The sequence below is a fragment of the Pagrus pagrus genome (assembly GCF_965226575.1).
Source record: "Pagrus pagrus genome assembly, chromosome: 15".
NCBI lineage: Eukaryota > Metazoa > Chordata > Actinopteri > Spariformes > Sparidae > Pagrus > Pagrus pagrus.
Genome location: NC_140199.1, coordinates 10,030,549 through 10,055,860, shown reverse-complemented (window position 1 = coordinate 10,055,860; position 25,312 = coordinate 10,030,549). Strand labels below are relative to the sequence as shown.

General features: G+C 43.6%; 1 protein-coding gene across 2 annotated transcripts in view; it reads left to right on the top strand.

The window, feature by feature from the left end:
- Positions 1–704: 704 nt before the first annotated feature.
- Positions 705–25,312, top strand: part of oprm1 (opioid receptor, mu 1) — a 34,274-nt gene continuing 9,666 nt past the window's right edge. Inside the window, exon 1 of one of the 2 annotated variants that reach the window (XM_084375888.1) lies at positions 705–1,384. In XM_084375888.1, the coding sequence (XP_084232014.1) occupies positions 1,122–1,384 (263 nt within the window). In that variant the 5' untranslated portion in view covers positions 705–1,121. The remainder of the gene's footprint in view (positions 1,385–25,312) is intronic. The other variant, XM_084375889.1, reaches the window with a different exon arrangement.

The following is a 25,312-nucleotide window of genomic DNA, read 5'->3' as shown; positions in this document are numbered from 1 at the left end:
GTAGTGTAGGAGACAAGCGAGGAAGGATGGAAAGAGGCGAGAAAGGAAGAAAGGGTAGAAGCCAAGAAGAGATAAAGAGGACTTTATAAAAGGACAGAAGGAAGGATGCAAGCAAGGGGAGGAAAAAAGGAAGGGAGGGAAGGAGGAAGGATGGATGGAAAGAAGGATCAAGAAAGGAAAGAGAGAAGAAGAGGAGAAGATGAAGGAAGGAAGGGTCATGAAAAAAGGAGTGAAGGAGAGGAGAAAAGGAAGGATCGTAGAAAAAGGAGAGGAGAGGAAAAAATTATCGAAGGAAGCGGTGAGCAAAGGAGTTAAGGATGGATGGAAGGAAGGAGGAAAGAAAAGAACAAAGACGAAAAGATCACTTCGTTAAGAAAGCAAGTGAGGGGAGAGAAAAGGAAGGAAGGAAGGAAGGAAGGAAAGACAAGAGAAAAGGAAGGAAAGATTGATGGGGTGAGCAAAAGAGAAGAAGAATGACGGAGGGAAGGAAGAAAGGAAGGAAGGATGAGAACAAAGAAGAAAAGATCACTTTGTTAAAGGAGAGAAGGAAGGAAGCAAGCAAGGGGAGAGAATAGGAGGGAAGGAAGGAAGGAAAGAAGGATGGATGGATGGAAAGAAGGATCAAGAAAGAAAGGGTGAAGGAGAAGAGAAAAGGAAGGAAAGATTGATGGGGTGAGCAAAAGAGAAGAAGAATGAAGAATGAATGAAAAAGAGAGAAAAGTAAAAAGAAGGAGGGAACAAACAAAGATGAGAGCGGAGGAAAGAAGAAACCAGGAAGAAATGCGGAGAAAATGGAGGTGGACATGAAGGAATAAACAAATGTGAGCGGAAGGGAGGACTGGAAGTGTAGGAAAGAGGAAGTAAGGGAGCGAGCGAGGAAGGAAGGAAGGAAGAGAGGGAGCGAACTAATTCATTTTCACACCGTCGCTCCTGCTCCGCGCGAGCCTCGTCACAACACTCACTGAGTCCTCCGACACCGCGAGCTTTGACGTTACCGCGCGGACGACAGGCAAACACCCGGCGGGGCGTCATCACAGGCGGGCAAGCGAGTCCGCAGACGACCCGAGCGCCCGAGAGGAGGTTGAACGACGCGCGGAGCAACCGACCGCACACCGAGGACCATGGAGAGCGCAGGGAACAGCTCGGACTCGGCGTACCGGAGCCAGCTCTCCGTGCTCTACAACAACAGCGCCAGCTTCTGTGGGAACTTCACCGACGGCGGCAACGCTACGAGCTTCGCCGAGGCGCGATGCGACGGGGACACCGGCAGCCCGGAGGACGACACCAACCCGGTCATCATCGCGATTGTCATCACCGCTCTGTACTCCATAGTGTGCGTGGTGGGGCTGGTTGGAAACGTGCTGGTCATGTACATCATCGTCAGGTAAAGTCCTCACTCGTGTGTTTTCTCACACTTATCAGCACATCATCAACAGAAGTGAGACCGTGCTTGCAACCTGTTGCTGTGTCACCCATGTTGTACATAAAGGTGTGTCTCTGTGTGAGTGTGTGTGTGTGTGTGTGTGAGGCCGAGCTCACGTGAATGTGTCAGCTGCTGTTCGTGCGTAAAAATGCTTCCAAGCTCGCAAGTTGCTCCAGCGCGCAAAGAGCGAGCGGAGCGAGGAGGGGATGGAGAGGAATGACCCGCCAGGACCCTGAATTAACAGTGTCACAATACATGTGTACACTCACAGCTTACACTTGATGTGTGTGTGTGTGTGTGTGTGTGTGTGTGTCTTTCATCAACATTACTGTGACTAAACTGGAAAAAATCGCACTGGTGTAACAAGATGCTGCACATCACTGGTGTATGGGGGTTAGTGTTAGATCAGGCAGCATGAATCCGTCACATGCTGCTGTTTTGTACACGCACAGTGGCTGAGGCGTCCTCTCTTCCCTCCGTATGCCTGTGCTCACTCGTTTAAAATTAAATGAGAGGCCTTAAATAGATTTAAAACAAGGCGCGCTAGATGTGATGAAGGTAAGCTCAGCTCAACTCCAACATGACCGGTTTACAGTAGATCGGTGGGTATTAAACGACACGGTCCAACATGTCTTCTGCGACATCTCATTGACTTACATTTCAAACTTTGTTTCAAGCAAACGTCGCACTTTCAAGATCCAATCACAGGAAGGAGTTTTTGGAATCACCTGTCACAAGCTGTAAAGGATGAAGACACATTTGGAGAATGCAACATTTCGAGGCAACTTGCTCGAACACTTCACAAACTAAGTTAACTTTTTCTGTTGTTGTGTAGAGCAGTGGCGGACTCAGGATGTTTGAGGTGCAGGGGTGGAAATAATCAAAAGGGCACCTGCTGTATGCGGTGGGGCACCAGTGCACAGAAAGTTGGATACATTTATAGTGAAGAGAGGGCGCCTGATCATGTTTGATCGTCCTCAGGGGGCATCCAGAGGGCACTGTCACTGCGTTTTTTCGAACATGGTGGCACCGAGGGGGGTGATCGACGCCCCTGCAACCCCCTCGAGTCCACCAGTGATGCAGAGAGATCAGTAATCTAAAATCTCCTGCAGGGAAAAATAACTCCATATCAGGAAGGTTTATCCCACTGAAGGAGATTTCACTGTGAGGATGAGGCCTTTAATTACACGTCTGACATTTCTGTTAGCCAAATGTTCCCCGGCTGAGGTGATAAAAGTCACCAGGTTGGCGAGGCTAGATAGAGAGCAGGTTTGAGAAGAGCTGGACTCGAGTGGAGGGGTTGAGGGGAGAACGACTGATGGTGTGCAGTGAGGAAGTCGAGGAGAATGGGGATAAAGGTGAGGACGGTCCAGCTTCATTTCTCCGCCTTGTGATTACCCACTTAACTGGTCCGATAGAGTCGGAGTGGAGGCTTTTCTGTGTCGGACAGGAGCTCAGACGGCTTTGAAATTGAAATGGCACCACTTTATTAGATCAATCAGAGCGTTAAAAGAAGAGGAGACTTGTCTTTTTTTGATTTACCTCTCTGTTACTACTCATTACGTTTTTTCCGCCTGTGATCCTGCTCACTTCCTCACTGTTTCCAGGGCAGATGCAGCATGAAGCGAATGCTCATTTGCCAGACTGCTCACATCATCCCCTTCGATCTGAGTGCTTCCCCAAAAAGTTCTGTTTGGCTGAAGAATGCATACTTTTCTGCATCTATGGCCAACGTTTTCCTACCCTAAATTAACCAGACAAGAGACCAAAACTCATACAAAACTGAAGAGAGCCCAGGAAAGGCAGTGGGTGACAATAAGCACAATTCAAGTTCAATTCCTCTGCTCATTCATTCTCAAAGTGTGATATAACCAGTCCAAAGAGCCTCTCTGACCCGCTGAGATCCTCAAAGATTTCAAGCACTTTGAGCTGAATGAGCACTCAGTGTCAACTGGGACAGCGATTGTTGTCAGAAACTGCAAAAAGAGGCCTCACACACCTCTCTGAAGGTAGAAGTTCCTCACCGGTCACTGCTGATACTAAGCCCAGCATGGCATGATGGTCATAGACGCAACCTGCTTATCTCAGCATAACACATAATGACATCATCCTCAACTGAGCACACCGGCGTCGCCTCTCTGGACACGCAGCTCCGCTCACCTGCTGCTAATTCTCTGCCTCAAATGCTGATTTATCACCTTTCTCACACAGTTTATGAGCCCGGTACATAACCACACTGTGAGCGTTAACGTGTTTATTTTACCATGGCGACGATGGTCACCTGACTGTGAGTGACGAGCATGGATCTGCTATCCAGTTAATGGGAAGGATTGGTGTATGGGTTTAGCGTATGCACTGTATGCTATTTGAAAATCTAATGTCGTGTTATTTTGCATGCAGACTGATGAGACCGGATCGGTTTATCAGAGCCAGATTTCACCTGGGAGAACGCACCGAAGTAAACAAGATAAACTCACAAAATGTCAGGAAAGGGAAAAGTTTTACAGCTATTTTCCGTGCTGAACAGAAAAACAGCCTCGATTTGTCTTTCCACAATCATCTCAGGTTTGGTCAAAATAACTCTTGAATCCTCAGAGTAAAATGTGAAAATATTCTGGCTCTACAAGCTGTTTCTGCCCCCTTCTGATGTCTGACTCTCTCTCCTCTGCCACTACATGCCTCTCGTATCCCCACCTGTTTCCCCTGGAGTTACAGTCCTGGTCAGAGCTGCTGTAAATCACCTCTGTAGTGCATCCCCTGCCATCAAAGTGGCATCTGTCGGTATCAGAGGCTGCCAATCTGAGCCCAGTTGAGCCCAGGTTGCTGTGCTGGCTCCTGTCAGATAATACCGTCGCTTAGCTTCACGGCTAACTGAGCTGCTTGCGTACGGCTACAGCGAAGAGTACACCAAGCAGTAGTAAGCGGTTATGCTGCCCCCTGTAGTTTTGGAGCTGCCGCCGCTTCTTCCATAACAACAAAGTGGAAATAGAGGGGAGAGCACCTGGCAAGCGTAAGTTTAATCACCTTTTGACATTATTGTTATTCACCAGCATCATTTTACTGACAGGATCAATGTCTGCTGCTGTCTGACAGGGTTACAGGAGCGTTTGAGATGCATGAGTTGGTATGCAAGCTTGCATTATGTATTCCAGAGGAGTTTGTCTACAAAGCAGATGATAAATGTGAAAGGGCATTACTTGAGCTTTAGCTCTCTCATCCTTGGCTGTTTCGTGGGAGCAGATTCAGGACGGCAGGCTGTCTGCTCTCCGCGGTAATTAAATGAGCATCAAGGGAGTTGTGTGTTTGTGACCGGGAAAAGTTTTGTGGATTTCTGCAACTTTTTGGGCTCGACTAATGAGACTTTAAGGGAATTGGGAGGAAGGTAAAGGATGTGTCTTATCGCTCTGAGAACCACAATGCATCTGGGTCATTAACAATCATCAACCTCTTAGTCTCTCTCTCTATCTCTGCCTGTCTTTTGGTCTTTTTCTCTCTGAACAGCCATTTAGCTAATGACGCACAGTGGATATCTACTTGGAAAACAAATGGAAACGTCGTCTTGAGCTCGCCGTCCCCACTTCTCAGTCATGGCCTTGAATGCAATTTTGCCAGATTAAATAGGAGACAGCGGTGGATGAGAAATGTTTGCCCCCCCCCCTTCCCGTCTGAGTGATGATAACCTTAAAGCCATAAAACATTTCTCCCTCACTCTTTATCTCTCCGTCTGTTTGCTCCACGCTTACATCCGCAAACTTGTTGTGAGCAAACAAACACCGCCAGAGACCTGCACGCTCAATCGGAAAAAATCAATTGCGGTTGAACAGAAACCGATGGGCTCCGTGAGGAATATGCCGCCGGTGCAGAGTGCTTCTTGTTACCATGGCGACACTGGGAGGCGTTTTGAGCATGGTGAGAGCAAAATGACTCCACCGCCTCCCTAAACCCCTGTCTCCATCCTCCACCCAGCTAGACAGGCTGGCAGCTGTACCCGGTCTCGCTCGGCCGAAGCGTTTTTTAAAAAAACTTTTGATGCTTCTGAACGTCTTCACACGCTGACCCGCGTTCACTAACCTGCTGGGACTTCTCGGCTGAATGCAGCAGTACAACAAACACGAGCTCACGTTTCTTCTTACTTCTTCACTTAAGCCAAAATTTCCTTCCCCCCCCCGCTCTTCTAAACATGCGCGTCCCTGCTGTTTATGCAAGTGTGAACCCAGTCACGTGAAATATGATGTTTTGATGAGAGTCATGACAATCTGCTTCACAAGACTAATGTCACAGAACCTCAGTAATGTTTCTCTCTAATGGCTTTTCAAGCTCCCGCTGCCTGGCATGAAAAATAGTCTGAGTTTCAAACAACTAACCTGCGGGCGGGTTTTTTCGTGTCAAGGTTAATGCTCTGCAACAAAGACTCTTACAACATCAGTTTCAGTGCCTGTAAGTGGTCCAAAAAGATAAGAATCTTTTTGAATGGAAAAGATCGAGTCCATTGGGTAGGGTATTGTTTGCTCTAATTGATGGTCGACACTTCCTAAAGCCATAAAAGCTTAGTTCTGTGCAGTGAGATGGCTGAGAGGAATACTCGGTACTTTTGAATGGTCTTTCATGCTTTTTTGGGAGAGTGTCCTCTTTACAAATAGGTGTTATTTTGTGTGAAGAGCTTGCAAAACATAGGTTCTGCACACGGGGAACAAAATGCTGTAGAAGGATTCAACCAGACTGACAACTGTAACGGCAAAAAGAGACAAAGATACCACCGATCAACAGGATATGAATAAATGTATGTATGTATTCTTTGTTCTGCCTGGAACAAGAAGCTGGAATAAAAAAGGTCAAGTTGCTTCAGCAAAGCTGGGAAGATATGAAAGTTTGATGTCACAATTATCCTTGATAAAAACAATTGTAACAATTGTTAATATAAGGTTATTTTACTCTCACATCCTTGTATTTATCTATTGAAGGTTACTCTGGAAAATCTCCTTTCTTCACATGACATAAGTCTGTTCCTCGAAGCACAGGCAGACACAAGTGGCTTTCTTGTAACCATTTTATTTGAAGGCTCCTCTCGAAATCCACCGGAAAACACACATTATGCAGACCATGTAGGCTAAACATAAACAATATAGCATGCACAGAATGTGGAATAAGGTTTTACTGAAGTGAAATGCAGACAAAACACCTTGTTGGCTGCTGGGTTCAAAACACGAGGGAGCCGCAGGGAGCTCGGCTCCCCACAAAGCCTTGAAAATTAGACAGACACAGCTTGGTACCACTCTTTCTCTCTGTATTTTCCTCTTATTTAGGTTCTTGAAACAAATGATAGGCTGACAGTAAAGCACTTGTCATCGGGGATATTTATTTGCACATATCAAATTCTGATCATTTCTTTCTAATAAACACATTTTTTCTGTTTCTTCTGCGAACTGGTGAACAGAGCTGGATGGCGGTTACAGGGATGGGAGGGCACATTGGAGGTGTCGCACCTCATCTCCCTGTCGTCCTCACATTTGACTTCATTTTCTTGTGTGACTGTAAAGGTGCTAGCTCCCCTTGTCAGTAAATCGTAAGACTGTATGTTAGCGAGTCACTAATGTGAGGATATCCACAATGATCATGAGTCATGATTAATTCATAAAGGTACAACAGGTACGTCTGTTACGGAAGTTACAGAAATAACAGTGAGGCCAAACCATGCTGTTTTATTGTAAACCTATCCAAGTAGTTATGTTGCCTGATCTTAACGTTAATCTTAAGTACTTATCTTTGTAAAACTAAACCAAACTGCGACGTACGACAAAGGCCACGTTGTTTTGGGAATAGTGTGTCGTTTTGGAGACACGCAGGCAATCTTCCTATCCCGTCGTTAAGGTATGAGGATGTGTTGCTGAAATACCTAATTATTCTTTTCTTGGGGAACTGTTTTCAAATGTAAATAATACATCTGGTACATCTGGTGTCTGAATTATATCGTTTTGTTAAAATAGCCGTTGAGGAAGGAAACAAGAAAAGGAGGAATGATTACAGCGGAGAAAAGGCCAATCCCACATGAAAAATGTGACCCAATCCTTTTAAACAGCCATACCTCATGCAAAACATAAAACTCAGATTTCTTGGAGGTGCTGCATGCAAATGACTAGAATCATTATACAGATTATAATGATCAACTACAATTACCAGGTGGCGAGTTGTGTGGGATGAAAGAGAATGGCTTCCCCCTCATTAACACAAATTAGACACTGGGTGTGCATACTATTTTCACCAAAGGAAGCCCCTGAGTCACTGGCTTTATTTTAAATCCTCTCTTTGATGACACTTGAGAAAGAGCCCTGATCGCTTGGAAAGCTTAGATACCTTTCATACTCATGCACGCCCTCGTGCTTGACAGGTGTGAGGTGTGTGTTCAGGTGTGCACAGAAGAGCTGTTAAGGTAAATCGACTGAACTGACAGCAGTCGTTCAGAGTAACATTCCCCTGCGGGTGTTTGTGCGCAGACCTCTGCACATCCTTCTCTTACCTCCTCACAACCTGTAAACACTTGAGGCCTGTTTCTCTGACCTCCTCTAACAGCTGTACAGTGTGAAACATGCAGCCTCCGTGCACTATGGCCTTGAATGCTGTTAACCAATGACAAGCGATCATTGCCGCTCGCCTGTGGATTTTATGCTGCAATTACTATGTTTGCTTTAGAGTACTGACAAACTCACCTGGCATGAAATGAGTCACGAAAAGATGTTCCCAGGGCCTAACCTCCGCCCCGGCAACAATAAAACTATCAGTCGGTAATGACGATTGATTGCGTTTACCGAAAATCATTATTATGATCAGTGTGAAAGAGTTTAGCAGCTCGGTGTGAGACTCGGAGAGATGCTGCTCTCGCTAACTTGTGTGTCTGCACACAACAGGGTGGTACAGACTCTTATTTCTTGTTAGGGAGACGATTATGACTTGAGACTGCAGAGAGGTAATTAGGCTGCCCTTCGTCTGTGTGTGTGTCTTTGAGTAATGAGCTTCATAACATCATTGGACACTGCTGGAGGATCAGAGCGGCGTCAGTCAGGATCCGACAGGAGGTTTTCTGTTGAGCTGCGCAAAAGGAGGAAAGACAAAAGACGAAGGCAGAAAGACAAAGAAAGAGGAGGAAGATCACGAAATTTACAACAGGTTGTTATAAATCCCTAGCGGCACAGGCAGACACAAGTGGCTTTTTAGTAAATCCACCGTGAAACGCAGTATACAGACCATGTTAGTTTGACATTAACAACAGCATGCGCAGCATTTGTAATGAGGTTTTATCAAAGTGAAATACAGACAAACAAAACAAAACACCTTGCTGGCTGCGGGAGGTACGGAGAGCTCGGCTTCCCACAAAGCCTTGAAAATTAGAGCGAGCTCTAATGTTTGGTGCCACTGTTGTTTTCAGTATGAATTTATATTTTCCTCTTTTTAGGTTCGTGAAACAAATAATAAGCTTACAGTAAAGGTTCGTTTACACCTCTCAGCAATAGTAAAACCACTGACAGGTGAAATGAATAGGAGTGAATCTGACGAGGCTGCATGCGAGGCGCGTAGTTCGCTCCTGTTTGTTTTTTAATGTAACTGATCATCTTTCACATCCTGCTGTGTGCTGGAATATAGATGTTTTGATGCAATGCAATGTTCTGCTGAGAGACGTTGGCTTCCTGGCATTCGTGTCGATACCAACTGACACGCATCACCCACCCAAACACTGTCGCAGACCAAGTACACGCCCTCCCATTAGCAACAGTTCTCCCTCGATGGCAGTGAATCCCACAGCAGGATGATGGGTCGTGCCACACTATAAAAACTACCCAAATCTTAATCTGATTAAGCATCTGTGGGATGTGCTGTAACAATTCTGATAGGTGGAGGCCCAACTGAGGATCACACTTGGCTCATGACCCATCGAGGCATGGACACAGGACTTCTTAGGCAGATCCTTTGATACCTGGGGGTTGCAAGGTCTCTGGGGCGTCTCTCTGATGCTCAATTGGATTGAGATCTGGGGAATTTGGAAGCTGATGCCTTGAGCTCTTTGTCACGTTCCTCGGGCTATTCCTGAGCAGTTCTTGCAGTGTGTCAGAGTGCATCGTCCTGCTGCGGGGGTCACTGTCATTGGGGAGTGCTGTCGCCAATCAAGGGGTGTACTTGGTCCGCAACGATTGTTTGGTTCGATGACGCGTGTCAAGTCGCAGCCACGTGAATGCCAGGACTCAAGGTTTCTCAACAAAACAATGCATTGTAACAAGTCAAAGTTATTAATTTCACCTGTCAGTGGTTTTAATGTTGTGGCTGATGGTATGCCCAATATTAGATATGCATATGGATACTGATGGAGCCCTCTGTCCGTACCTCCAGTAGTTGTGTTGTACCTCCAATAGTTCAAGCGAGACAGGGCAGCAGGACAAGAGGAAGAGGTTTTTCTTAAAACTCAAAACCTGGAAAACTCTCATGAGCGAGCATTTGCGTTCTGTGAACTTCTAAGTCCCACACTCACTCCCTCACCAAGTCGACTTTTGAGACTTTGGAGGCGGGGTTGAAACAGACAGTGACTGATGTCCCCCCCCATCCCAGTTAGACTAATTACATGAAAAGCGAAGTACATAATAATGACCGCAAGTTTGAGGAAATTACAGCGAGTGACCTCCCTCCGCTGTCGCAGCTTCGTATATGTGACGCCCCGAGACCGATGATTAACTAAAGAGGAGGGAACAAATCAGACAGATATTGTCTCCTGCTCAGCGTGATGATTGACGGGAGCTCTCGGCTCTTTTGTCAATCTGTCAATTACAACGTGACTCACTCGCTCACCCTGATTCTGCTCTTTATACTTCGTGACAGGTACTGTTAAACATGTCTTACTTCATCAAGGCTGGCATTTCACAGCACCAGAGGGTATCGTAGATTTGGTGTCAAAATCAATTTGATGATTCTGTTACACCCACCTCCTCGTGGCTGTATGAAGCCGTCCATACGTTTTTTTCTCTTGCAAAAAGCAATTTTCCCCGAGACTGGTTTATCGTTACAAAGCACCAAGGATGAGCAAACAAACCAAACCAAAGAGGTCAACTATTAACCTCATCTGAAGCAAAGCTCGCTGCAGTTTGCTCAGGAATCTTTTCACTGCTGTGTACAACAGTTTAATACGGATTTAAGACCAGGGCCAAGGGCCCAGAGAGACCCTCTGTAGGAGATCTTCAGCACATTAACAATAGTGTTCCTAAGCAACAAGCTGATCAACTCGTCCTGATGTCTCTGCTTCCATTGCCAGCGTCACCAAGCATCTGGCTTTATCCTAAATTGGTTCCCTGTTTCTCTTTGTCGTATTTCCGGAGATGAAAAACCATTAAAGTGAGTGACTCACAATGAAGTGGGCAGCGCTTGTCAAACCCGGGAGCAGAACACAGTGGAGCGGTTGTTGAACACATGTGGCGAGTACGATTTATGTCTTTGTAATCCAGATAACCCCGTTTACAGGCTGTTTGCAAGCTATGTTCAGGCGTCAAGCGTCAAGCCAAGTCTGGATTGTTTTTGTTTTTTTATCGCAAGATGAAAAATTGTGTCAAAAAATGAATTTGTTTTGTGTTTGGGGTTTCTCTAATTCCTATAAATTGGCATCATTACGCAGAAGTGAAACAGTTTGATCATAATTACGGTCATCTCAACTGATTGTTTTGGATGTTTTCCGCCTGTTGAATACAAATTACACACATTTCACATGACTGCTGCCACATTTCTAGAGATGTATTGATAGTCCTTGGTTTCAATTGGTTTCACTACAATATGAAAATCGACTTTAAGGGACATGAGACTTCCTTGAAATAGGTAATCCACCACGCTGCTTCTGCACTCAAGGATGAGGGAATATATGTGAAGGCTGCTTATTAGTATGACAAAGTGACGATTACCTTGAGTGTCACATATTTCTGTTACAGAAGTACCCATGTGTGGTTTTCACCTTTAAATAGACGATAAAGAAGGCCAAGATGTGGCTGCAGAAGCAGAAGGAGATGAATGTGTCCGCATGTGTATGAAGGATGTTTTGTGTCAGTTAGCAGGCGTTTTCGTCGCCCTTCTCATTAGTCTGTTTGCATTTGGTGGGAGAGGGTTGTGTCACACCATTAACAGTGACTGTGGATCAATCAGAACATCTGCTGAGTTTCCACCCCACTGGCCTTCGTCTTTGTGTGTCTATGGATATCGATCCCCTTCCAGTGAGGCCAATCAGGAGCGTCGCAGTATGTCACCTCTCAATGTTGATTTATGCTTTTATTGAATGTTTCCGTCAGTGAGCACATGTTGGATCTACGAAGGACGCAGAGAGGGGTCACAAGCTTCGCCTTGTTGGGGTGAGAAAAAGGAAAAGGCAGGTTTTGACCTCCTGGAGGACAAAAGATTTGAGCTCAGACAGAAACCTGTTCAGGTCCAATACGATAGCTTTCTTGTAAGTCAGAACCTTCAAAAGGTATAACCTGTGCCCCTCCTGATCAGAAGGCATGTTTAAGCATCACATATTACAATAAGGATAAGGACATCTCTCTGTCCTTCTACCACTGGGTATGTCTCTTTGAAACACATCCATGACACTCAGAGAAATTAGAAGTGTCCTTGAGCAAGATACTGAACCCCAAATTGCTCCTGATGAGCAGTTGGCACCCTGCCATCAGTGTATGAATGTGTGTGTGGGTGAATGTGACAAGTGTTGTAAAGCGCTTTGAGAGCTCAGTAGACTGGAAAAGTGCTCTAGAATTGCCTTTAAAGTCCATTTAACTAAAACCTAACCGTTAAATGTTGATGATTTGCTGAAATCCCTGCACTTTTTAAAGCTTATTAGGGCTGAGCGAAATGCTTCGAAACTTCTGTCACTGATATATGGTAACTGACGTCCAGCCTGAAGGAAGGAGGGGTTGCGTCGGCTGCACCAAATAAGATGCAAAAATCTGAAGATGAGGCGCAAGGCTGTGACGAGCACACTTATGAGACTTTGGAGGTAGGGACAGTGGCTCATGATCACACTAATAGCACAGTATATAGGTAAATATTCACTGCTACAAGTTTGATAGCTTGCCCCCACCCCAAAAATGTCAAAATGTAAATGAACAATGCTTTGTCTGTGATGGTAGGTTAAGTCTTGCACCTCTGCATTGTCCATTGTGCTCCAGACAATGTGGATTAAATGTTTTTCATGACTCTTTCACTGACACGCCAGAACAAAGCCCTCTCCGAGACCTCCTCCCTACCAATAAGGACTCAGCAACAGCTTATTTCCACATTCACAATTGTTCAGCTGGTGCTGAGGCTCATTCTCTCCCCCTCAGTTCCTCCCCACCCACCTCCAACCTGCAAGACTCACTAATGCAGTAGCAACAACAACGCAGTTCCCTCACTTGTTTCCCACTGCCTGGTGGCAATGTGTTTGATGTAGCCAAGCCAGAAACACAGCAGCTGTCGGAGGCATAGAGAGTGCTCCCTAGCTGGGCTTATTGATTTTGTTGGGAATGCAGTATTGTATTGTATTGTAACACAATGAGACAAAAGGAAATCTGCATAAACTGGAGGAAGATTATCAGCTCATGGACAAGTATGCTCTATTATTGATTTTGAAAAAGAGAAACCCTCTCAGACATCTTGGATAAGATTATCTAAATCTGATGCACTGGGAATATTTTGGTAGCAAGACAGTTCCTGCATGCTGAAAGATTGCAACAGTTGTATTCATCACACTGAACCTCTGCACTGAATGAAAACACAACTGCTCAGTGGAAGAATAATTGCAGCAATGCAGGAAATTTGGTTTGAGTTCTTGTCCACGTTCGACTACGCACACTGACTGTTGGAGAGTGTTAATGCATCACATGGAGCCTCGACCCTCAGCTCGCACAGCGGCACATCTGTCATGACAGTGTCCATCCGTCTCTGTCTGACAGCCCCGGAAAACACACGGCCAAGCTGTTTGTCCGCCTGTCTTTTGGACGTGCAGTACACTTTTCTATTTATCTCCCAGCTTGTACGTGTTTACACATCTGTTGTTCTGTGTGTATGCGAGTCACAGCTCTGGAAACGTGTGCTGTCAAACTAAATCCAGGCTGCTACAGTCCATTTCAGAGAGGACTCATGGTGGCGGGTATACAGTGGACAGGTACACACACACAAATGTCATACACATGTACAGTTAAAGGTGTTTGGTAAACACACATTCCTCTTATTTGAGTTTCATCTGTGGATTTGTTTGACCAACACAGTCGCCAGAATAAATGTCAAATAAAAGTAAAAAGACGAGTTAAACCTTTAGTTTCTTTAGTTTCTAGTTCTCTCGTCACAACTCTGCTAAAGCTCTGGTTAGGTTTAAGGACAAAAACCACTTGGTTATGTGGTTATTGTTTAGGAAAACAACATGGTTTGGCTTAAAATATCTGTTTTGGTCTTTGAAAACATGGCTGGAAATTGTCAGAAGGCCTCTTTAAAAATACGTGGTTTTGATGCCACAAACACAGCTGGATGTTGTCCCGATATCTCCTGAAAAACACCAGGTTTTTTATCACAAACACGGCTGGAAATTGTTCCGAACTCTGCTTAAAAATATCCAATAGTTTCACATTTACAAATGCCAAAAACATAGACTCAAACTGCGGTCACCTGTTTGGCAGCCTCGTCGCCTGCAACTTCACCACCACCTCCTGATGTAAAAGTCAGGTAATAAGCATGTTTCCACAAACTTGGACGGATCAGTGGTTTGCAGAAACATTAAAGGCTAACATTACATCATTGTTACAGGGCCGTTTTTTTTTCTGTCTGCTCTCTCTCCTTAGAGCAGCAGAAAGATTAAAGTTAGGACAAGGCAAACCTGAAAAGAGAAAGCCAGGAGGTAAAAGAGCAGAAGAACTCAACTTGGAGCCAGTACAGCACGTTGCCATCACCAGCACTTTGCCTGTGGCTTTAATATTTGTGTCTGAGAGGATAATTATTAACAATCACCACACCTTCTTTATTTTTCTAACACTTAAATGGACCCTTTCGCACTCGTCGCTGGCACTTACGTGAATGGAAATAGCAGGTGTGCTTGGCTACGCTCTCGCTGAGACTGCACAGTTGACCTCATTTTGTGATTGCCAGAGCCAGATTTCAGATATTGAAAGTGATCGACCTGGCGTCTTTCTGATGCACAAGAACCTCAACAAAATTATTTTAAATCAGGAGTTCAGGGTAGTAATAATTTTATCACCGGCTGAGAGTATTTGTCACGATGAAATGTGTTTAATGAAGTGTCCAGCTCTCACATGGAATTGCTGTTTGATACCCAGACAAAGCTGTTCATCTCCCTCTGTGTGTGTGTGTGTGTGTGTGTGTGTGTGTGTGCTGAATCCCATTTCTGTTAAACTGGATTTCAGACTGTGAACACATTACCGTCGCTCGACATGATGCCTCGCATGAACTAGTCCCAATTCTTCCCAAATATTATGGTTATGTTTATTGTTTTCTTTATTTCTCTTTTTCATTCAGGGAGCCACGGATGTCAAGTACGGCTGTAAATCACAAGTTTCATCACAATGCGACAATACATGCCCACTAAACACTGTCAGCTACAGAAGAAGCTGCCGCCACTTTCTCCTCTGCTTTCAGCCATAAGAACACATAGATAATTGTAACAATCAAGTGCAGAAAACTTTTTAAAACAGACGCCGCTGAAACACATTAAAAACATCGAGGAGACACTTCATCGCTATTATTAGCTAGTCTATGGCATTTTACACTGCATAAATTAGCCTCCGCGGCTAGCAGACCTATCATCTATAGTTAAAGTCTATAGTTAACAAATTACACTTTTATTTTATATACTTTTTTCTGACTCACTGCAGAAAAGGTACGAGAGCAACAAGTTAGCGGACTGTTGAGTGAAATGCTCCGTCTGTCTGTTGCCGCATCTTTTACGCCAAAATCCAGAATACTTCCACACTGCTGATTCGAGAGGGGAGTAAAAATCCTCATCGTGCCTGCGGATTTCAAAGTAAAGGCGCGACTTAATGACGATGAGACGGAGCGATGTTTTCACTTTGCATCGACGGTATTAGACTGTTAATCATTAAATCGATGTATCGTTCCGGATCATTGGGTTGTTACACCCCTAATGTCAAGTCATGTTTATGAGCATAGCATAGAGTTTTGAGAAGTTTCTTTGGATTTTTCTTATCTTGATCATTTGTTTCCCAACATAAAGCCGCAATTAGCTGCTTTCTACCACAAAGGCCCAAAAGATTTAAAAAAATAAAACATGTTGTGCCTATCATGCTAGCGGCGGCTAACTTAATGTATGTAGTAGGTACATATCTTGCAGAAACTGAGAAACATGGCCACTCTACAGTGCACTCACTGTCCACCTCTTTAAAGAAGCTAATAATGTACTGCTGGGTGTTTAAAACATCCTCACCTGTCACCTCCAAGGAAAAAAATCTTCATCTATTGTCCCGAGCTTCATGCAAACCAACACTTTTGGTTCTGACAGTCCTCTTGATAACCCAAGGATGAAAGCTGCAAAGAGGAATATTATTCCAGCCTGCCTTTCACATCTACTGTGTTTCATTTTATTCAGCGTTTATTTCAAAATTATTGCCTCATGCAGCTGGTCTCTATTCAAGCGTCAGCCTTTTGTTGCTTCGATCGTTTCTCGAGCTGTTAGTGTCATTCATCGTAATGCAGTCAAAACATCCCTGAGAGCCTTTATATCAATGTCAGAGGAAATGCTCGATCTCGATGACAATGTGCGTGTCCACTTAGCATCGCTTAGGGCAATAAAGGGATCTGTTTCCCTTACAGCGTAGCCCCAGCGGTGCCGGTCTAATAACTTACTCAACTGGTGGTTTAAAAAACAATAATCGGGGGAAATATGGTTTGCAAACACATTAACACTAACAAAGCAGCAGTATCCAGTTTCATAGACAGAAAGATAAGTCATTTATCTCTAACAGTTAACGCCTCCTGGTATTTATTCCAGGCTTTGTTGGCCTAAGACTCGGACGTGGGTCAAACGTGTTATTATTGTGCTTTTGTTCTCTTCCATGAGAACGCTGTTATCATCTTTCCACAGCGACATCTCTCTCAGGATCTGTCGCACACCTAATGCATCAAAGAATTTAATGATAGTAACGACTGACCTTCACACTCCGAGGTGACTTTTAACGTCTTTACTTTACGGCCCTGGCGATGAGTCGCGAGTTCTGATAAAATTTGTCTTTTATAGTTTTATCAAGGATTTGACTGCATCGGGTGTTAAAGAGAGAGCACTTGAGCTTTAACTGTATGACTGAAGCCGTTTGTACCTTAATATAAAGAAATATAAAGAAATACTTGAATGTTGTATGTCACAAACGCTCTTATGTGTGTTACCCTGAGTTTTAGTCGACTTCTTTCCTGTTTTATCCTGAAGACGTCTCCCCTCATGGTTCATCTTTTGTTTTACGCTTCCTGTCTTTGCATTTTCCCATCTGTTGTCGGTGTTCACCTGTATCGAGTTCAGTTCTTGTATTTCTCTTCAGTTTTTCTCTGGATTCTCATCAGCCTGCTCTTGTTGCTTTTCTTTTGCTCTTAAGATTTCCGCTTTATTTCATTAAAGCTCTGTTTTTGTTTAGTCAACCTGCCTTGGGATCCTTTAGTGTGACTGAGACACTGTGGCCTCCAAAAGCCGCTCCGAACGTTTTGCAGTTGAGAAGAGCAGCTGTATTCAGCTCTGATTCACAGCGGACACAATAGATGCCGACGATGACTCAGGATGCATGGCAAAGAAAGTCTGTAGAAACTTTTCAAACCACTCCTGCATAATCGACTTCAGACACACGCTCGGTCGGTTCTAAACACTGATTTTGTGTCGCTAGAAGTCGATGGAAATGTTCGTCTGTCCGTCCACCGTTATGGTCCTGACTGGAAGATCTCAACCTCAGAGGATGAATGATGATGACTTCAGTAATCCCCTGACTTTTCCTCTTGATCCTTCATGAGGTCAACATTTCTGTTTGTCTTATACAATATCCAACAGTTTGTTTTTCTTTATAATGAGCATTGCATTGATCTGTCTTACAGAATCACGAGCGTTTAATACAAACAATAGAGGCGGGCAATATGGTAAAAACAAACAAGAGCTGCAACAATACCTCCGTTAATCAATTAGTCCATTGCTTTCTCAGTCTCGGTCCTGGTGCCCCGTGCACAGCAGGGAAACGTCTCAGGCATTTGAGGGCTCACCGCACCAGGATTGAAAGAAGTCGATCAAAAGAAAAGTATTTTGACGATCAAATGATCTTTTTTTCAGGCAAAAAACATTTTCTGGTTCAGGCTCTCTGAAATGGAAGGATTTGCTGCTTTTCTTTGTCACTTATGACAAGGTCAATCCTCATGTGTCATGTTGTGTCACTTCCTGTCTTTCTCTTGTTGTCCATCCCTTGTGATTGTCCTGATTAGTGTCACCTGTCCCTGATTAGCCTCCTGTGTGTTGAGCGTGTCTTCCCCCTCTCTTTGTCACTTCATCTGTTTTTTGTCTCTGAGTTTCTCCGTGTGATTTCTACCCTTGTGTTTTTGATTCCTGCCTGTGTTCTCTGAGCTTCTAGTTGATACTTCTTTTTGTTTTTTGCATTTCTCTCTGGTTTGTTCTGGTTTGCTCCTGCTTGTTTTTATCTGTTTTGTTGCTTCAAATATGAAAACTTTGGATTTTGGTCAACAGCTTCATTATTAAAGCTCGCTTTTTGTTTTCAACCTGCCTGCCTGTTTGTGGTCGCTGCGTTTGGGTCCTCACAGTTTACCACTGTAACAGAGGTCGTTGTTGGTAATGAAGAAAATCAAAGAGCGAGACTCATTTATGGCCTTATAGCCTTTTACTTTATCATCAGTGTGATGGAGCATATTGATTTGTCAGATATTGAATTACATGAATCAGTCAAAAGCAAATAACATCATAGAATGTGAATTGATTTTCCCGCAGCACGTCAGTTGATATTGTCTTGATTTAAAACTTCATGTACCACGACAGAGAATCCATGTCACTCCTAACATAAATACTAACATACATGCATTAAAATCAGACACATTTCCACATCCACGTGCCCAGCAGTCACTATGCACAGTCACACCCTGCGCACCCTAATCCTTCATGCTCCCCACACTGTGCATGGACAGTGTTATTGTTGGGAGCCAGAGGCATCCTGGTGTCTGTTCACATGAGCAGCCTCTGTTTCTGCAGCCTGGACTTAATGGTTTATCTTCACCCAGCAGCAGCCCATGAATCATACACAACACTACACACGCACTCACCAGCCTCGGCGGCTCATGATGGACTATGTTTAGCTTGCTGTGTAACAAAAGCCATGAAAATTAATCAGCTTCTGTTCCGAACTGTTGACCCCGAACGTGGAGGTTTCATCTCGACGTTTGTTAAAATACGGTGACAAGGCTGTTGATTCTCTACAGGCTGGTCGCAAAAGATACACCAACTTTCGTGCTGGTGCTTATGGGGGCAGCTTTAAATGTCAAGCCAAGTTACGGTTCCCCTTATTATCTGTTAGCTTTCCAAAATCATCAATTTGACGCATTAAACGCTGCAGCAGGCAACAAAAACCCAGAGGAAATGTTTACGTGAGACAACGAGCAGGGCGCTAATCCAATTATACTTTCAAAAACCCTCATGTTTTTTTTTTTTGTTTCGTTTCACTTCCCATAAATTAAAAGCCTCAGCTGTTGTTGTCTCGATCACTTTGCTTTTATGCTTCATTACCGCGCTGGAAAGTAAATCAAACTGAATTAGATTTGTATTTATTTTATCAAGATTCAGCGTTCTCCTGTTGGAAGGAGGCTGTTGTCCCTGAATTGTACAGGAGAGGCTGACGTTGAACCCATTAGACAGAACCGGCTAATGGGCATGAAGGTACACGTACACACAGGAACAACCGCAGAAATGCTCCATCAAACCTTTTAAATTACGAAACACAGACACAAGCGTATCATCCAGTTTGTACATGTTGTACACAGTCGGTCGCAAAGAAATTCAAGGTCCTCTCACTGAATATTAACATTCAGGCTCCATGCCGTGTACTATATTCATGAAGCATGGACGTGCTGTGTGGGCACGATACATTTTCTCTTCTGCCGAGTTGTGACCACGTGCGTCCACGACAGTAAACGTAACAGTTTAATGGCACAAGAAGGAAAACTCGGACATCACTGGCGATCGGAAACAATGGGGCCATTGTCCATCGTATGTTATTGAACGGCAGCAATTGCAATTGCACCATTTATTGGCGCCGGAGGAGCTTTCATTATTAAAAATGACATTGTACATGGTGAAATGGTTAAACTATGAGGACATATCCATGTTTTTTTGGTCTTTTCTTACCTCTTAACCTGCTTTTTAAGGCATGCAAGCAGGATGCTCTGAGTTGGCAGTGTTGGTGGGTCGGTCCACAGCTTTGACCCAGACTAATGTATGTCAACAGCTTTAAAATGGATTTCCATTAACTTCCTTTTTAAAGACCTTCATGGTTACAAGACAATAAATCAAATACAAAAAGCATTTTGTTCCCCTGACTTTTCCGAGTACCACCAGATTCAAGTCTGTGGTTTTGCAAGAAACGTCTTCACAGCTCAGGACAATATCTTTTTAGAGCGCTGCAGCGTAAAGTTGTAATTTAAAGTGTAAAATGCAACAGTAGTAACTCACTGTCACAGTGCAGAAGTACAGAGAGTCATTGCTATTGAGAAGATACATCGTCTGGTCTGGTTGCATAAGGCAGGTTTGTTTATTGCTAATAAGCAGATGTTCTGTAGATGTAGACTGTTGGTATAAAGTCATTGGCCTCCAAGCTCACAATCTACATGCTGAAAGTGACCGGTGACTCCAACGCTGCCCTGTTCGCTAATGACAACAACATAAACAAGCTAGCAGCTGTTACCATGGACATAGCCATGTTAATGCCAGGGCTCGCCTCTCCACGTGCAAACCAAGGAAACAGGCAAAGTGAAATTGGCATGTCAAAATAAAAACAACAATATTATATTAGTTACACACATACGAGAAAGAAACCCTGTCCTTCTGCAACGAAAAACCCATCTCAGAGTTCAGTGTGTGCAGCTTCTTCTGGTGTGTAATAATGTGAAATGAGAATTGATGGACATTAGATTGCAGAAGCAGTTCTGAATTTTTCAACAGAAAAAAGGATCATTCTCGTTTATGTAAGTGCTCTTTCCCTCTTTTGCCTTTTTGCTGGTTCCCCTCCGGCAAGTTTTTACATAACTTGGAGACGCCGTCCATAATTTATTGATATTATTGAGGATACTTTATTTGAAGAAAGTTTTGGGTTCTTGCAGAGAGGATGAATCATGTGGCGGACTTGGAAAAATGTAAGTAAATGGATGAACACGAAACAATATTTTACTTGTAGCTGATTACATTAGACACTAATAAACCATCATGGACACGGTCGTGACTTATCCAATTCCCTCACCGATGCCAAAGTGTAACTGCATCGCCACTGATTAGCATCAAAAGGGCCCAAAACAGAGAAAAAAAATCTCATTCAGATGAAAAATGACCTGTTAAATTGCCTTTTCTGTGTTTCTACATTACAGTCTCAGCAACAGATGAGGCTCATTAGAAAGCCGGGATCGAGGTAATTGCAATATTCTTTTCAATAATTTGTCATTCAGCGTATATAGGAGATTATTTGAGGTCTTCAGTCGGAGTAGGGCTAAAACCAAATTTCCCAAATGACCACATTAGGCCCTGTTGAATTTGTGCATATTAAAACAACCAATCCTAAAGTGCCCTTCCGGTTTAAGAGCATTTAGATGTATTCAAATGAGGACATGAAAATGACTTTACCAACACAGAATGCATCAAATGACTCGGATGTTTGAATAATGCGTCCTAGAGGGACAGCATGTGAGATTAAGCTAATGCTTCTGTCGCTCCCACCTGTGAGCACATGTGTTTGTAAGTTTGTAAATCAGCTTGTCGTCAGTATCGCCTCAGGAATAGTTTACCTTCATTATCTAATGTGTTTTTCTCGTCAAAGGCGAAGTAAAGACAGATGAGATACAGGAGGAAGGAGGACGACTCACTCCCCCAGGTGGGAACCACGGCTAATGGGTTGATGGAGGGCTATGAATTATACATGATTTCACTAAAAGGACTGTTTTGGATGATTTTAAGGTCCATTACTGCACATCTATCTGTCGCCTCCGTGCTTCAGTGGTCCAGGAGAAGACCAAATCAAGGTCGTTTAGAGGCAGAGCAAACAATTACTCTTATCGAGTCTTGTGTATTCACCAAGATTTTCATTCTGCATACGGATACGCCCGTCAGTGGCTTCACTGTCACTTTCCCTCCCTGTCTATAGCGGGCTGAATATTTGCCGTAAACACTGAGTTCTGTTTACTGACACATAATGAGACAATATTCTTATCTTCTGTTTATGTGGAATGAACAGAGCTTCAATTTTCCTGTCAAAGTTTTCTCACAAAATGAGAAACCGTCAGCAGGAGATCTGCATCCTCTTTATGACTGATACTTATCAAATGATTGATGCTGGTCGGGAATTCATTTTACACTTTATAAAAGCGATAATGTGCCAGATTTCCTCAGTCATTATCCGTTTTGCGGGTCTTTGTCGTCAATTAATACAACATAATAGTCACTCAAGCTCGACACAGCTAATAAAAGCGTTTTAATGTGAAATACCTGCCGGTGGGTCGTTCTTTTCCTGGAAACATCTCATGCACAGGTGACCATGCCTCCGAGAAATTACCTTTACATGACAGAACTGATGAGAGAACATTTTAATGAACGCATCAAACATCCACTCATTTTTATGGTTATATTGAGGCTCTTGCAGCACTTGTTTAAGGTGAGGCAGAGATGGTTGTCTCTGTTTAAATACTGAAAAAGTCAGTGCAGAAGTGCTGGAGAAGTGCACTTCTCCAGCAAGCAGATTTCTTAAAGGTGCAATATGTAAGACTTGGCCACCTGTTGAATCATACTCCCGGAAAATAGGGGCAGCATATCACCAAAGTAACAGCTAACTGCTGCAAACTGTATTCTGTTTATACATCTATAACCGTAGCTACTGTTAGCTTAGCTAGCTGGTGAGTTGGTGTTTACACCGCCGGCCACAGGAGCTTTGAGCCCCTTGGTGAAAGAGGTTTTCAGGCCTGGGGCTAGCTGGTTAGCATGCTAACTTGAGCAGATATCTCTGCAACACAATACACGGACGTCTTTGAACGTCAACAATATTATTTCTTCACATTCTGTTGATAATTTTAGTTCACTTTTAAACTAAAATTCTTACATATTGCACCTTTTTAAATGTCACGTAAACAACAAACCTTGTCCCTATGATGAGGTCTTGAAGTAAGAGAAACTTTCCCCAGGTAGGTTTCTCATGAGCGATGTGGATTGTGTGGGCACTTATATGATGAAACCAGCTATCTAATTGTTTTTACACAACGCAGCGGCTGGTGAAAGGAGAGATAATTACACATAGCGATACGTCTTTGTATTTAAAGCTGTCTGTCTTCTTTCCTTCTCCTTTTATGTGAACCTTTTATGTGTCCGTGGTGGGTTGTTGCAGTTTTTGCCTCATCTACGTTGTCAAAATCAGTCAAATAGTCAGCCATGGCTTTGGAAATCAATTCCTGCTGGCGTAGTTCCTCTAAGTAAACTCCAAGGTTTTCTTAGTGCAACATCTCACCTCTCGTGAGATTTAAATGCGAGACTTCGCCTTGAACGAGACCCGTGTTTCTAGTTACTAAAAGGATCTTATTTTTCAACAATGAGAAACTTAAATTATGAAGACTACAAAGAGATCTTGTGATATTATATAATCAATAAAAGAGTGATTAGTGTGACAAAACCTCAAGGGCGAAGAATATATTAAAGCTGAAAACTCATTAATAAAACACCTCGTTCAGTCAGTATAGATTAGATGAGGCCATTGACTGCCATACAGTACGCCGGTCATGCATAAACCTCACACGCAGGAGCAACACAAGCTATCATCTGCAGCCACGTTAACGACAGACACAAAGTCAATAAGGGGGCTGTTGGAAATTACCTCCAGCTCCAGCACAGCGCTCAGTGTCGGCTGACAGCTTCTGCTTCATCTCGAGGTGTCTCGTCGGTCCCCACGCAAATAAAGCCAGAGATAGCAAATATACTAAGCTGTCAGTGTTAAAGCTAATCAGAATTTAATGAACTAACTGTCATCCTCGGTTGTTAAGAGGATTTGGGATTATTGAGGAGAGCGCTATGACAATACAGAAGTAAATTACCTCGCAGGTAGAATGACAGTCCGGGTTTAATAAAGTGAAGGCCCGAGGGTGTGATGTATCATTGTCACTTTGTGTATCCAGATTAATTCAATATCATAACAGCAGGGGATGTGTCCTAAGTAGTGTTACAAGGAGGCAGAAGTATGATCAGTACTGCTTTTGAAACGTAATCGAGCTTAATGCTATTCACTTTCCGATGAGGAGACCGTCTGCCACTTTCATATCTGTCTGTTGATACAAGATACTATCAGCATCACCTCGAAAGCTCCCTGATTCAAATGTTATACCCTTTATTACGCTCATTTTCAGGTTCAAGATTTCATTTTGGTTGTCTACTAGAAAATGTTTACATGTTTGTAACATTCAGAAAACATTATATTAATGCAGCATGTCTTTCCATCCTCTGTCCCAACGCTCAGTTTTAGTGGCTGTCTCTTTAAGGACTCCCTCAGCCTGCTCTGATTGGTCAGCTCTCACAGGCCTGAGCCAGCACCGCCCACAGTTTTTCCACTCAAACCACGCCTCTGCTGGGGGCGTGGCTGAGGGCGATGAGTGTATAGTCGTGACATCACAATCTTACCGAAGTCCTGATGGCTCATTTTTGTCAAGGTTTTCAAAAGAGGACACAAATGCAGAACTCTGAGGCTTTTGGGTTTGTGGAGCTTTAATATAGCTGACGTCCAAGTCCAAAAAGCAGTAATCCAAAACAAAAAGACAGGGAGAAAAGGCTGGCAAAAAAAAACAACAACAAGAGTAATCCACAAGGAGAATGGTACAAACCAGAATGAGACGAGGCAGCAAATGCGACGGGAAGTGGAGACCGAGAACCACAGGAGAGAGACAAACCAACAAAGAGTGAGTGGAGAACAAATACGACTAACTAATGGAGCAACTGTAGGTGTACACAGAGGGAGGAAAGAAAAACACACACGAAGATAATCTTTCAACATAAAACAAGAAATCACAACACTTTTCGAATACTTGCTGCATTTGACTGTGGACTGAACCTTTTGATACTTGTTTGATACTGATAAAGTATTGATACAGCACCTAGATGTAAAAATCAAATTTTCTACGATATGGGGCCTTCAAATGTGACGTGAAACAGCAACAACTCACTGTGTTACTGGGGGTTATGTGTCCGACTGTTTCTTGGCAACCATTACCTCCTGTAGTCCCCACCTGTTGTATGACAACTGCTCAGAGCCGAGTAATAGTCTGACACAAAACCCCCTTTGTCATTTTTCCACAACCGAATATAACACATTAATGTCAGACACATTTCTCAACTGTTTCCAGCCTTTATGCTAAGCTAAGCTCCTGGTTGTAGCTTCATACTTAACGGACAGATGGGAGAGTGGCATCAATCTTCTCATCAGACTCTCACCTAAATGGAAAGAAAATTCAAATCTGGGCATCTTGAGCGATAAATTAACAAGTGAGAGCTGAATTTAAGTGCTTCTCACAGACAGAGTCTAATTCCTGGAAAGCTTCATTATAGCTTCATTATTCGGACTGATTAGTTCTTTAGTGGAGCTCGGTAATAGCTTGCAGGCTTTGCTGACC